Below are 15,692 nucleotides of genomic sequence, written 5' to 3'. Positions count from 1 at the left end.
TAATGAAACCCAAATAAGGAAAAAGTGGTAGTAAGTACTTATTTTCCTGAGCAAACAAAAATCATCTTTGACTTTGTATTTTATCTTCTGGTAAAATAGACAAGGGTTAGAATTTCTATGATTTGAGTGCCATCAGAAACATGAACAACAAAAATATGTAATTCAATAATCTCAGTTAATACACATTTAGTTCAAAATATAACATCTCTACTTTATTCTTTATAATTTATTTAATTAAATTTCCTATATTTACTATTCTTTTGTTACATGGTTTCCAATGGAGTAGCAAAATTTCTAACTCTATTTCTGGTTTCAGTTACCAGGTAGATAGTTTGATATAGCAAAAATAATAGTAACTAAAAGGTCCAAAGACCTACCTTCAAAAACCAGCTTAATCAGTAAATATCTGTGGGATGATATTTAAGAAAAACACTAAATTGTTCTGGGCATAAATGTTCACATGTTAACACAGGATATATAACCTGCCAACATCAATATTACTGTTAAGAAGTCAGTGAAATTAATACATGAAAAACATCGACATAAAATAGGTGAGTCAAATCAGACTACTCAAGTAAGTTTTATGGTATCCAGTCTCAACATTATGGAGCTCACTACAGAAAAAAATGCTTAGTAAACAGCTGTAAAGCATGTAAAATGAAGATAAATCTATTTTGCATCTATTGTCCCAGTGCACTGCAACATTTGTTTAGAGGTCTGTTGCCCCACTCCCCTTAGGAATCCCTAGCAGAACAGAGAATATACGGTTCATCATAGGTTTCCATTAGCCTGGTGTGACCTATTATAAACAGCTATATTACAGGGACAAAACGCATAGTTTCTTCAATAAGTTTAAACCAGCCCTGGCCAGTGTGGCTCGGTGGTTACAGTGTCACCCCAGGTACCGAAGGGTCAAGAGTTCAATTCCCGGTCAAGGGCATGTACCTGGATTGCAGGTTTGATCCCCAGCCCCCATCAGGGCGCATGTGGAGCCATGTAATCGATGTGTCTCTCACATCTCTCTGTCTCTCATTCTCTCTCTCCTTCTGTCTCTATCTCTATCACCCCCAACTCCCACCTCCCTCCTTTCTACTCTCTAAAAATCAATGGAAAAAATACCCTCAGTTGAGAATTAAAATAAATAAATAAATAAAAAATAGAACTAACCAATGTCTTGAATTTTGTTCTTCTCTCAAGTTCACTACTTATTATTCTCTTTACTTCTTTGCCTTACTGTTTCAATTTACCTTTGCCCTATATCTTCTCAGCTAAAACACTGGACCACCAAGACAGGGGTTATCTCAGTCTCCCACAACCTCATACATCAAAAAGATTTCGATAAGTAACAACTCCATATGTATGATTCCAGCTGGATTCTATATCCAGGATAAGAACAAATCCGCTCCACAAACAATACTATATTTGGTACTCAGAAGAACTCTATGAGTAGATATAAAGTTATTATCACCATTTTACAGATGTGAAAGTTAACTGAAACTCAAAAACAAACAACAAAAAACTTCCTTTAGAAATATAACTAGTTACTGAATAGATTTCAATACTGCAACTCAGTGAACTCTCAGAAATTTCAATAATTGAAAACTGAAAATATTCTTATTACCTGACAGAGATAGTAAGGCATTCACTACATAAACAACTATATGCAACATACAGATTACTAAAATTCAGTGTACAAAATTAAATCTCTAAGAAAATTAGCACAGAATTTTTATTATTTATTTTAATATCTCCTCATTTTATTCTGATTATTGCAAGAAATTATAAAGAAAAATTAATCACTGAAGCTTTAAAGAATATATAAGTCAATATTCATATATCTACTTAAAGCCTCTTACATAAACATATTCACAAAATAGAAACTGAAAGTTGATTCAATAAAAATTATCTCTTCATTTTGTGATATATTATATAATACAAAGTTTGTTAGAGAAACCATAGTTTCTTCCTAAATGCATTTTTTTAGTTTTGATGTTTGAAATTAAATTTGATATCACCCATCTAAAGCACCATTATTAATCCAACACTCAGGATGAGAAAATCGAAGCACAAATTTTTTGCATACTTTGCTTTACGAGCCAACAAAATCCAACAACCTAATATAATTTGATTTTATATACAAAGATCTGTTCTGTTATTACAAGGAGAGAATAATGTTAAATAAATAGTTTTATAAATAATTAAGTTAATAAAATGGCTAAAAAACTCTGTGCCTGTTAATAAAGAATAAGATTTTTCTGTGACTGGTTTCTTTATATAAGAACGCAGCATAAATAGGAAACATACAAAACGTAACTAACACACTAATTTATTTTCTTTGATAAATTTATGTTATTTCATAACGCAATACTGGTTGCCCATCACTAAGAGTGTTATGTTATTATAATGAAGGAATTAATAACCATGTTTTCTTAAATATCAAGATCACGGAAAAAATTTTTTTCACATTTAAAATTTTCTAGTAATGTCTAACACTTCACATGTACATGTATTTGGCCAGTGATCCTATGCTATTCCCCTTGCCATTTTTTCGTAAATGGCATAAAAATCAATTCAGGTACACCTTACAGATACTGCAGGTTGGGACCCAGAACACCACAAAAGGCAACTGTGGCCATAAAGCAAGTCACATGAATTTTTTGGTTTCCCAGGGTATATAAAAGTCATTATGTTCACACTATACTATAGTATTTTAATTGTGCAAGAGCATTAAGTCTTAAAAAATAAATAGAACGTAATTAAAAATACTTCATTGCTAAACAGTGCTAACCATCACCTGAGCCTTCAGGGATTCATACCTTTAGATGTTAATGGCTGCTGACTGATCAGGATAATGGTTGCTGAAGGTTGACATAACTTTGGCAATTTCTTAAAATAAGACAATAATGAAGTTTACAAAGAATTTCGTTGTAGCATGCGATGATGTTTGATAACATTTTACCCACATTACAACTTCTTTCAAAATTTGAGTGAATCCCTGCAAAATCTGCTGCCACTTTATCAACTAAGTTTATATAATATTCAAAATTCATTGTTGTCCTTCCAAGAATCTTCACAGCAACTTTACCAGGGGTAGATTCCATCTCAAGAAAACACTTTATTGGCACATTAATAAGAAGCAATTCCTGCCCAGTCAGAGTGGCTCAGTTGGTTGAGTGACCTCCCATGCACCAGGAGATCACCAGTTTGATTCCCAGCAAGGGCATATGCCCAGGTTGCAGGCTTGATCCCCAGTGGGGTGCATGCAGGAGGCAGCAGATCAATTGATGTTTCTCTAACATCAATATTTCTATCTCCCCCTCCCTCTCGCTCCCTCTCTCTGAAATCAATACAAATATTTTTGTAAAAAAAGAAGCAATTCCTGCCCTGGCCGGTTTGGCTCAGCGGTTAGAGCGTCGGCCTGCGGTCCCGAGAGACCCAGGTTCGGTTCCTGCTAAGGGCACGTACCTCGGTTGCAGTTTGTCCCCGGCCCTGGTTGGTCGTGTGGGTGGCAGCCACTCGATGTGTCCCTTTCACATCGATGTTTCTCTCTCTCTTCCTCTCTCCCCCTCCCACTCTACCTGAACAAAAAATAGAAAAATGTCCTCAGGTGAGGATAAAAAAAAAAAAAAAAAAAAAGAAGCAATTCCTCATCTGTTAAAATTTGATCATGAGACTGCAGCAATTCAGTCACATTCTAATTCTAGTTCTCCTGCTATTTCCACCACATCTGGAGTTACATCTTCCACGGAAGTCTTTAATCCTTCAAAGTCATCAATGAAGGTAGAAATCAACTTTATCCACACTTCTGTCAATGCTGACATTTTCACATTTTCCAATGAACCATTAGTGTTCTTAATGTCATCGAAAATAGTGAATTATTTGGGGGAGATTACAAATTGGTGACAGAGAGAATGAAAGCTACACAGCCCATCTCCCAGGACCAAACTGGAATTACAACAAAAACACAGACAAATCGACGGAAAAAGGCAACATAAAAGCAGCTTGCGAGGATCATAGAACCAAGGCCACTGACTTGATCCTGGTAGGACTGCGAAGGTGCGAGGAGGGGCTGGGAGCCCACAGACAGCAGCGGCCTTAGCTGTGAGCAGTGCCCTCGGGTTAAACTCCCAAGCGGCTCCACAGCGCAGAGCTGGGACAGACAATAGAATACCCACAGCCACTCACATAGGGCTCGGGCAGAGGGATGGAGGACTGAACTGGAACTGTGTGGGGACACTCAAGATTAGGAAGGGGATCAGAGCTTTTGCTCAGTTCCAGACATGCAGGACAGTGGCCATCATGCTCCTTTCCAGGGCTCTGGGTTGAGGCAGCGGCCCCTCTCTTGGAGATTCAACCCCAACCAGGTGGGCCACTGAAATGCAAATTGAGGATCACTAACAACCAGCATCTGCCCCATCCTGGGGAAATCCCCTTACACTGAGCAACTGAGGGAGTTTTTCAATCAACTGACAACCCAAAACTCTTCAAGTAATCAACTGATAGCCTCCAGGCCAAAAGGTAGAAGACAACTGTACCATTCCTGGGCTAGCAACGCTCACTAGGAAAGTAAGATTTGACAGTGGTATTTAACATGGGTCCTCCCTTGCTCATCCAAACTCAGAAGAGGGAGCCACAAACAGCAGAACACCAACATGCACAGGGAAAACTTGGCAGGCTCCAAAGCCCACTGTGATAGCCAAAATGGTGAAACACAGAAACAAAAGACAAAGGAAAGAACAAGAGACCTCTACCGAAAATGAGATAAATGTGGAGCAGTTAAGCAAGTTAACAGAGCTAGAATTCAAAGCCATGATCTTAAGGAAGCTCAACAGCATGAGTAAGGACAGATGCTGAAAATCAACCAATTAGAAATTAAAAACCACCAAGAAGAAATTAAGAATGATATATCAGGAAAAAAGAACACATTGGAAGGTCTAAACAGCAGAGTAGAGGAAGCGAAGGACAGTATCAGTGAATTATAAGACAGGGTAGAAAAAATCAACCAATCAGAAAACCAAAAGGAAAAAATTATTAAAACACAAGAAAACAGCTTAAGAGAACTCTGGGAAAACTGGAAATGTAATAATATTAGAATCATAGGAGTCCCCAAAGAAGAAGAAAATGGGCAATGGTTAGAGAACATATCTGAAAAAACAGTGACAGAAAACTTCCCTAATTAGGAGAAGGAGGAAGGCATTCAAGGTCAAGAAGCACAGAGAGCCCCAACTAAGAAGAACACAAACAGGCCCACACCAACACACACAGTAATCAAAATGCCAAAAATTAAAGACAAAGAGAGAATCCTAAAAGCAACAAGACATAAGCAACAGGTTACCTACAAAGGAACCCCCATAAGGCTATCAGCTAACTTCTCACAAGAAACACTACAGGGCAGAACAGAATGGCATGAAGTAATCAAGGTCATAAACAACAAAGATCTGAATCCAAGACTACTCCACCCAGCAAGAATGTCATTCAAAATAGAAGGTCAAATAAACAGCTTCCCAGACAAAAAAAAAGGCTAAGGCATTACATTAGCACCAAACCAGCACTGCAAGAAATGTTAAAAAGACTGCTGTAATTAGTCAAAAAAATAGAAAAAAATATATAACCAAACTAAACAAAAATGGCAATAATATGTACATATCAATAATCACCTTAAATGTAAATGGACTGAATGCTCCAATTAAAAGACACAAAGTAGCTGACTGGATAAGAAAGCATGACACATCTATATGTTGTTTACAAGAGACCCACCTCACAACAAAAGACTCACATAGGTTGAAATGAAGGGATGAAAAAAAATCTTCCAAGCAAACGAAAAGCAAAAAAAATCTGGGGTAGCAATACTTATATCTGATAAAATAGATTTCAAAATGAAGGCCATAACTAGAGACAAAGAAGACCACTACATAATATTGAAAGGATCTATCCAACAGGAAGTTATAACCTTGGTAAACATTTATGCACCCAATACAGGAGCAACAAAATATATTAAAAATCTTCTGGAGTACTTCAAAGGAGAAATCGACAGCAATACAATCACAGCAGGGGACTTCAACACCACGTTGATACCACTGGATAGATCCTCTAAACAAAAAATTAGCAAGGAAACATAGACTCTAAATGAAGCACGAGACCAAATGGATTTCATAGATATCTACAGAGAATTATACCCCAAAACTACAGAATTCACATTCTTCTCAAGTGCACATGGGACATTCTTAAAGACCACATGATAGGACACAAACGAAATCTCTACAAGTTCAATAAGACTGAAATCATATCAAGCATCTTCTCAGATCACAATGGCATCAAACTAGAAATCAATTGCAACAAGAACATGCAAAGACATTTGAACACATGGAGGCTAAATAGCATGTTATTAAACAATGAATGGGTCACCGAGGAGATCAAGGAAGAAATTAAAAACTTCCTGAAAACCCATGAAAATGAACACACAACAACACAAAATCTATGGGATGCAGCAAAAGCAGTACTAAGAGGGAAGTACATAGCACTACAGGCCTACCTTAAGAAACGAGAAAAATTTCTAATTGAATGTCTAGCCTCACAACCTAAAGAAGTAGAAAGCAAACAAAAAGAAAATCCCGGAGCAAGTAGAAGGAAGGAAATAGTAAAGATAAGAGCAGAAATAAATGACATAGAGACCAAAAAAACAATTCAGAGGATCAATGAAACAAAGAGCTGGTTTTTCGAAAAGATAAACAAGACTGATGAACCCTTAACTAGACTCACCAAGAAAAAAAGACAAAAGAAACCAAATACACAAAATTAGAAATGAAAGAAGAGAAGTAACAAGTGACACCACAGAAATACAAAAGAACGTTAACAGTTACTATGAACAATTATATGGCAACAGATTCGACAATCTAAGCGAATGAACAAATTTCTAGCAATACTCAGTCTCCCAAAACTGGACTGGTAAGTGATATAAAACTTGAACAGAACAAAAACAACTAAGGAAATTGAAGAGGTAATCAAGACTCTCCCAGCAAACAAAAGTCCAGGCCCGGATGGCTTCACCGGGGAGTTTTACCAAACATTCAAAGAAGAGCTAACACCCATTCTCCTCAAACTATTTCAAAAAATTCAAGAAGAAGAAAGACGTCCAAACTTGTGGGAGACCGTTTGCATGGCATCCATCTTGTTAAAGTCTGCTCTGCTGTCTCCGGCCCCAGTGCCGTGCCTCTCCGCGTGCCATGCCTCTCCGCGTGCCGTGCCTCTCCGCGTGCCGTGCCTCTCCGCGTGCCGTGCCTCTCCGCGTGCCGTGCCTCTCCGCGTGCCGTGCCTCTCCGCGTGCCGTGCCTCTCCGCGTGCCGTGCCTCTCCGCGTGCCGTGCCTCTCCGCGTGCCGTGCCTCTCCGCGTGCCGTGCCTCTCCGCGTGCCGTGCCTGCATTCCTCTAGATAATTTGTTTGCTCCGTTCTTTGCTTATCATTTGTTCCACCTGGGGTGTTTGCTGGGGTTGGCTTCAGGTGGGATGCTCATTGGCTGTTTCACGTATTTTCCCCCTATATATTGCGTGAACTCCCCCTGAATAAACGAGACTTGATCAGAATCCTGTCTTGTCTCCATTTCTCGTGTCTCTTGTCCCACCTCATCCTCACTCCCCCTCTAGGGTCCTCGTTGATCGACCTGCGGGCCGGGTCACAAACTGCTTTTTTGAGGCCAGCATAAATTCTAATTCCAAAACCAGAAAAAGACACTACAAAGAAAGAAAACTACAGGCCAATATCCCTGATGAACATAGACATCAAAATCCTGAACAAAATACTAGCAAATCGGATCCAGCAATACATCAAAAAAATTATGCACCATGACCAAGTGGGATTCATCCCAGAAATGCAGGGCGGGTACAATATTCGCAAATCCATAAATGTGATACACCACATATACAAAATGAAGAATAAAAATCACATGAGCATATCAATAGATGGTGAAAAAGCATTCGACAAAATACAGCATCCATTTCTGATAAAAACACTCAGGAATGTGGTAATAAAGGGATCGTATCTTGACATATATGAAAGACCTACAGGCAACATCATGCACAATGGGCAGAAACTCAAAGCAGTTCCCTTAAGAACAGGAACAAGACACTTTAACCACACTTACTTAACATAGTACTGGAAGTCATAGCCACAGCAATCAGACATAAAGAAAAAATAAAAGGAATCCAAATTGGAAAGGTGGAAGTGAAACTGTCATTATTTGCAGATGACATGATATTATACAAAGAAAACCCTAAAAACTCCATCAAAAATCTACTAGACTTAATAAATGAATTTGGCAAAGTAGCATGATACAAAATTAATGTCAAGATATCAATGGCATTCTTATATACCAATGATGAACTCACACAAAGAGAAACTGAAAAAACAATCCCATTTACCATTGCAGCAAAAAAATTAAGATACCAAGGAATAAACTTAATCAAAGAAGTAAAGGACCTATTTGCAGAAAACTGCAGGACATTGAAAAAAGAAATAGAGGAAGATATAAAAAAGTGGAAGCACATACCTTTTTCATGGATTGGAAGAATTAACATCATTAAAATGTCCATATTACCCAGAGCAATCTATAGATTCAATGCAATCCACATCAAAATACCAATAACATATTTCACAGAACTAGAACAAATACTTCAAAAGTTCATATGGAACCAAAAAAGACCCCAAATAGCAACAGCAATCTTGAAAAAGAAGAACAAAGCAGGTGGGATCACAATACCAGATATCAGGTTATACTACAAAGCGACTATAATCAAAACAGCCTGGTACTGGCACAAGATCAGGCACATAGACCAGTGGAACAGAATAGAGAACCCAGAAATGGACCCAAGACATTATGCTCAATTAATATTTGACGAAGGTGGCAAGAGCATACAGTGGAATAAAGACAGCCTCTTTAATAAATGGTGTTGAGAACATTGGACAGCTACATGCAAAAAAATGAAACTAGACCATCAACTTACACCATACACAAAAATAAACTCAAAATGGATAAAAGACTTAAATGTGACCCGTGAATCCATAAAAATCCTACAAGAAAATATAGGCAACAAAATTTCACACATCATATGCAGCAGAATTTTCACTGATACATCACCTAAGGCAACAGCAACAAAGAAAAACATCAATACATGAGACTACAGCAAACCAAAAGGCTTCTGCACAGTAAAAGAAACAACCAGCAAAATGGAAAGACAACCCACTGTATGGGAGAGCATCATTACCAATGATACATCAGATAAGGGGTTAATTTCCAATATATATAGAGTACTCATACAACTCAACAAAAGACAAGGAACCCAATTAAAAAATGGGCAAGGGAGCTAAATAGACACCTTTCCAAACAGGACTTACAAATGGCCAAGAGACATATAAAGAAATGCTCAACATCACTAATCAGCAGAGAGATGCAAATTAAAACAACAATGAGGTATCACCTCACACCTGTCAGAATGGCCGCCAACAACAAATCATCAAACAACAAGTGTTGGCGAGGTTGTGGAGAAAAGGGGAATCTAGTACACTGCTGGTGGGAATGCAGACTGGTGCAGCCACTGTGAAAAACAATATGGTGTCACCTCAAAAATTTAAAAATTGAACTGCCATTTGACCCAGTGATCCCACTTCTAGGAATATACCCTAAAAAGCCTGAAACACCAATCAGAAAGAATATATGTACCCCCATGTTCGTAGCAGCACTATTTACAATAGCTAAGATCTGAAAACAGCCCCAGTGTCCATCAGTAGACGAATGGAAAAAAAGCAGTGGTACATATACACAATGGAGTACTATGTAGCTGTAAGAAAGAAAGATCTCTTATCCTTTGAGATGACATGGAGGGACCTGGAAAGTATTATCCTAAGTGAAACAAGTGAAGCAGAAAAAGACAGATACCACATGATCTCACTTATTTATGGCATATAATGAACATAATAGTCTGAGGAATAGGGTAGACCCAGAAACATGGAAGTAGGGTACAGACTGACAATCCCCAGAAGAGGGGGTTGGGCGGGGGAGGGAAGAGATAAACCACAGAACTTACATGCATGTACACATAACCAATGGACATGGTCAACAAAGCTGGGTATGGGGCGGGGGGATGGGGAATAGGGTATCAATGGGGTAAAAAAGGAAAAACATCTGTAACAAAAATAAAATTTAAAAAAATAAAATAGTGAATTATTTCAAGTACGTTTTCAATTTACTTTGCCCAGATCCATCAGAGGAATTGCTATTAATGGCAGTTATAGTCTAAGAAATGTATTTGGTTTTGATGTGGGGATGCCAAAACAGGGCCCTCCTTTTGGAAACTGTTTGTGAGCAGAATGTTCCTCTTTCCTCCTGCTGGAGGCTAAAATGTGAACCAGATACTTAAAGAGAGAGAAAAAGAGAGGGCAAGAGAAACATCAATGAGAGAGACTATTCTAAAATGGCAGCAGAGTGAATGGAAGCTACAAAGACCATCTCCCTGGACCAAACTGGAATTACAACTAAAATAAAGACAAATCGACAGAAAAAAGCAAAGGAAAAAAAAAGCAGTGAGAGAGAATCCATATAACTAAGGACAGAATGCAGACACCAAATAGAGCGTGGTACAAACTGCAGAAGTACAAGAGGGCAGGATGGGAGCCCACAGACATCAGCTGGTTTAGCTGTGAGTAGTTAACTCGGGGTTAAAATCCTAAACTGGCTGCACAGCACAGAGTGCCAGGACAGAGCACTAAGTTACCTACAGCCACTTACCATGGGCTCCAGCAGAGGGAAGGCAGACTGAACAGCAACTGTGTGGACAGGCTAAGGAGTTTTTAGAGCTGAAGGGCACCGGGAGTTTTGTGCAGAATCACTGCATCATAGGACAGAATCCATTTTACTCAAACAGCCCCTTCCCAAAGCCCTGGGGAGATTCAACAGCCCCTCCCTCAGGAATTTAACACCACCCAGCCAGGGCAAAAAAATGCAAATTGAGGCTCAATAATAGCTAAAGAAAGCCAGCTAGCATCTGCTCCACCCACGAGAAATCCTCTTATCCTGAACACCTGAGGGATTTTTGCATTCAGCTGAGGGCTACAACCCAAAGATCATCAAGTAACTGAGATTAATAGCTGGCAGGCAAAAGCTAGAGGAAAACTGAAACTTCGATTGGCCTGCCAATGTACCCAGGAAAGTAAACCAAAAGAAAAATCCAGGGCAACTAGAAGGAAAGAAATACTAAAGGTCAGAGCAGAAATATACAACATACAGACTAAAAAAACAATTCAAAAGATCAATGAAACAAAGAGCTGGTTCTTTGAAAAGATAAACAATATTGATGGACCCTTAACCAGACTCACCAAGAAACAAAGAGAGAGGACCCAAATAAACAAAATCAGACACGAAAAAGGAGAACTCAAAACTGACATCACAGAAATACAGAGAATTGTTACAAAATACTATGAACAATTATATGCCAAAAAATCAGACATCTAGGCAAAATTGACAAATTTCTAGAATCACACAGTCTCCCAACACTAAACTGAGAAGAGACAGAAAACTTGAAAAGACCAATAATAACTAAGGATATTTAAAATGTAACCAAGAAATTCCCAGGAAACAAAAGACCAGGCCTGATGGCTTCAAGGGGGAGTTTTTGTTGTTGTTTTTTTCTTATCCTCATCTGAAGATATTTTTCTATTTATCTTCAGATAGAATGGGAGGGCGAGAGAGTGAGGGCCGAGGTGGGGGGAGAAACATCGACATGAGAGGGACACATCGACTAGTTGCCTCCTGTATGACCATGACCAGGGCCAGGACAAACCACAACCGAGGTATGTGCCATTGGCAGAAATCATACCTGCAACTCATTGGTCTGCGTGCCAACACTCTACAGCTGAGCCAAACCAGCCAAAGCAACGTAGGAGAGTTTTACCAAACATTCAAAGAAGAGCTAACACCCATTCTCCTCAAACTATTCCAAAAAATTCAAGAAGAAGAAACACTTCCAAACTGCTTTTTTGAGGCCAGCATAATTCTAATTCCAAAACAAGATAAAGACACTACAAACTAAGAACACTTCAGGCCAATATCCCTGATAAACATAGATGCCAAAATTTTTAGCAAAATAATATCAAATCAAATCCAGCAATACATTAAAAAAATTGTTCAGCATGACCAAGTGGGATTCATCCCAGGAATGTAAGGCTGATACAATATTCGCAAATCAATAAATGTGAAACACTACATAAGCAAATGAAAGACAAAAACTATATGATCATATCCACAGACACTGAAAAAGCATTCAACAAAATCCAGCACCCAGTTCTGATAAAAATGCTCAGCAATGTGGGAATAGAAAAAGGCCATATATGAAAAACCTACAGCCAACATCATATTCAATGGGCAAAAACTAAATGCATTTCCCTTAAGAACAGGAACAAGACAGGGATACCCACTTCCGCCACTCTTATTTAACATAGGACTGGAAGTCTTAACCACAGCAATTAGACATAAAGAAAAAATAAAAGGGATCCAAATTAGACAAAAGGAAGTGAAACTGTCATTATTTGCAGAAGATATGATATTGTACATAGAAAAGCCTAAAGACTCCATCAAAAATCTATAGGAGCTAATAAATGAATTTGGCAAAGTAGCAGGATATAAAATTAACATCAAGCAATTGACAGCATTCTTATTTTTTTGGTATGTGCCCCTAGCGGAAACCGAACCCAGGACTCTCTGGTCCGCAGGCCAACCCTCCAACCGCTGAGCCAAACCAGCCAGGGCTCAATGGCACTGTTATATACCAATAATGACCTCACAGAACAAGAAACTAAAAAAGCAATACCATTTACCATTGCGGCAAAAAAAAATTAAGATACCTAGGAATAAACTTAACCAAAGAAGTAAAGGACCTATTTTCAGAAAACTGTAGCACATTGAAAAAAGAAATAGAGGAAGATATTAAAAAGTGTAAGTGCCTGGCCAGTGTGGCTCACTGGTTGAGCTTCGACCCATGCACCAAGAGGTTGCCGGTTCGATTCCTGGTAAGGGCACACACCCAAGGGCCCAATCCCCAGTGGTGTGCATGGAAGAGGTGGCCAATCAATGTTGTCTCTCATCGATGTTTCCATCTCTCTCCCCATCTTCCTCTCTCTCTAAAATAAATAAAGAAAAAAATTGTTTTTAAAAAGTGGAGCACATACAGTACCTTGTTCATGGATTGGAAGAATTAACATCATTAAAATGCCCATACTACCCAAAGCAATCTATAGATTCAATGCAACCCCCATTAAAATACCAACAACATATTTCACAGAACTAGAACAAATACTCCAGAAGTTTATATGGAACCACAAAAGACCCCAAATAGCCATAGCCATCTTGAAAAAGAATAACAAAGTAGGAGAGATCACAATACCGGATATCAGGTTATACTACAAAGGCACTGTAATCAAAACAACCTGGTACTGGCACAAGAACAGGCATATAGACCAGTGGAACAGAATAGAGAACCCAGAAATGGACCCAAAGCAACATGCTCAATTAATATTTGACAATGGTGGCAAGAGGATACAGTGGAGTAAAGACAGCCTCTTTAATAAAAGGTGTTGGGAAAATTGGACAGCTACATGCAAAAAAGTCAAACTAGACTTCCAACCTACACCATACATAAGAATAAACTCAAAATGGATAAAAGACTTAAATGTGACCAGTGAATCCATGAAAATCCTAAAAGAAAATGTAGGTAACAAAATTTCAGACATCACATGCAGCAGAATTTTCACTGATACAACACCTAAGGCAAGAAAAACAAAGGAATAAAATAACACATGGGACTAAATTAAACTCAAAAGCTTCTGCACAGCAAAAGAAACAACCATCAAATGGAAAGGGAACTCACTATATGGAACATTATAATTGCCAACAATACATCAGATAAGGGGTTAGTTTACAAAATATATAGAGTGCTCATACAACTCAACAAAAGGAAGACAAAGAACCAATTAAAAAATGAGCAGAGGACCTTAAAGAGACACCTCTCCAAACAGGACATACAAATGGCCAAGAGACATATGAAATAATGCTTAAATCACTAATCATCAGAGAGATGCAAATTAAAACCACAATGAGTTATCACCTCACACCTGTCAGAATGGCCGCCATCAACAAATCATCAAACAAGTGTTGGCAAGGGTGTGGAGAAAAGGGGACTCTAGTACACTGCTGGTGGGAATGCAGATTGGTGCAGACACTATGAAAAACAATATGGTGTTACCTCAAAAATTTAAAAATTGAACTGCCATTTGACCCAGTGATCCCACTTCTAGGAATATACCCTAAGAAGCCTGAAACACCAATCAGAAAGAATATATGTACCCCTATATTCATAGCAGCACTATTTACAATTGCTAACATCTGGAAACAGCCCACGTGTCCATCAATAGATGAGTGGATAAAAAAAGTGGTGGTACATATACACAATGGAACACTATACAGGTGTAAGAAAGAAAGATCTCTTATCCTTTGAGATGATATGGAGGGACCTGAAAAGTATTATGCTATGCGAAATAAGCCAATCAGAGAATGACAAATACCACATGATCTCACATATTTGTGGAATATAATGAACAAAATAAGTTGATGAACAAAACTTATCTAGAGACATGGAACGAAGTACAGTTCAGACTGACAAACCTCAGAGGAGAGGGGCAGAAGGGAAGGGATTAGATAAACCAAAGAACTTACATGCATATATGTATAACCAGTGGACATAGACAACAATGCTGGGGGGAAGGGGGGCCGAATCGAAAGGAGGGTGTCGGGGGGCGGGAGAGGAGAAACATCTGTAACAAAAATTAATTAAAAAATACATTTTTTAAAAATGTATTTGTTAATTAGTCAGAATTGAAAGTTGAAATTATTCCTTGATCCACAGACTGAAAAACGGATGTTGTATTAGCAAGCATGAACACATTATTCTCTTTGTACATTTCCATCAAAGCTCTTGGGTGACAAAGTTCACTATCAATGAACAGTAATAGTTTGAAATGAATCTATTTTTCGGAAGAGGAAATCTCAACTGTAGACTTAAAATATTCAGTAAACCACGTTTAAACAAAAGTGGTGTCATCCAGGCTTTGTTGTTCCATTTATGGATCACAAATAGAGTAGATTTCGCATAATTTTTAAGAGCCCTGAATTTTTACAATGCTAAATGAGCACTGGCTTCAACTTAAAACCACCAGCTGGCCCTGGCCGGTTTGGCTCAGCGGTTGGAGCGTCAGCCTGCGGTACAGAGAGATCCGGGTTCGATTCCTGCTAAGGGCACGTACCTCGGTTGCAGTTTGTCTGGTTGGTCGTGTGGGTGGCAGCCCCTCGATGTGTCCCTTTCAGGTCGATGTTTCTCTCTTTCTCTTCCTCTCTCTCCCTCCCACTCTGTCTGAACAAAAAATGGAAAAATGTCCTCGGGTGAGGATAAATAAAAAAAAATAAAAATAAATAAAAAAAACCACCAGCTGTATTAGTCCCTAACAAGAGAGTCTACCTATTCTTTGAAGCCAGGTACTGATTTCTCCTTTCTATCTTTCAAAGTTGTAAATGGCATCTTCCCCCAAAAAGCTATTTCATCTACATTGAAAATCTGTTCTTTAGGATAGCCATTTTTTTTTAAATCCTCACCTGA

General features: G+C 38.5%; 1 protein-coding gene across 8 annotated transcripts in view; it reads right to left on the bottom strand.

Annotated features, from left to right (window-relative positions):
* VPS13B (vacuolar protein sorting 13 homolog B) overlaps window positions 1-15,692 on the bottom strand; it is an 867,799-nt gene that overhangs the window by 696,991 nt on the left and 155,116 nt on the right. Inside the window, exon 18 of one of the 8 annotated variants that reach the window (XM_036263829.1) lies at window positions 2,817-2,886. The exons of the other annotated variants lie outside the window; for them this stretch is intronic. Coding sequence (XP_036119722.1) covers window positions 2,819-2,886 — 68 coding nt within the window. The 3' untranslated portion in view covers window positions 2,817-2,818. Of the gene's footprint in view, window positions 1-2,816; window positions 2,887-15,692 lie in introns of those variants that run through there. 8 annotated transcript variants of the gene reach the window in all.

This window comes from Molossus molossus, unplaced genomic scaffold, assembly GCF_014108415.1.
Source record: "Molossus molossus isolate mMolMol1 unplaced genomic scaffold, mMolMol1.p scaffold_m16_p_16, whole genome shotgun sequence".
Taxonomy (NCBI): domain Eukaryota; kingdom Metazoa; phylum Chordata; class Mammalia; order Chiroptera; family Molossidae; genus Molossus; species Molossus molossus.
This window is presented reverse-complemented; position numbering and strand designations above follow the sequence as displayed.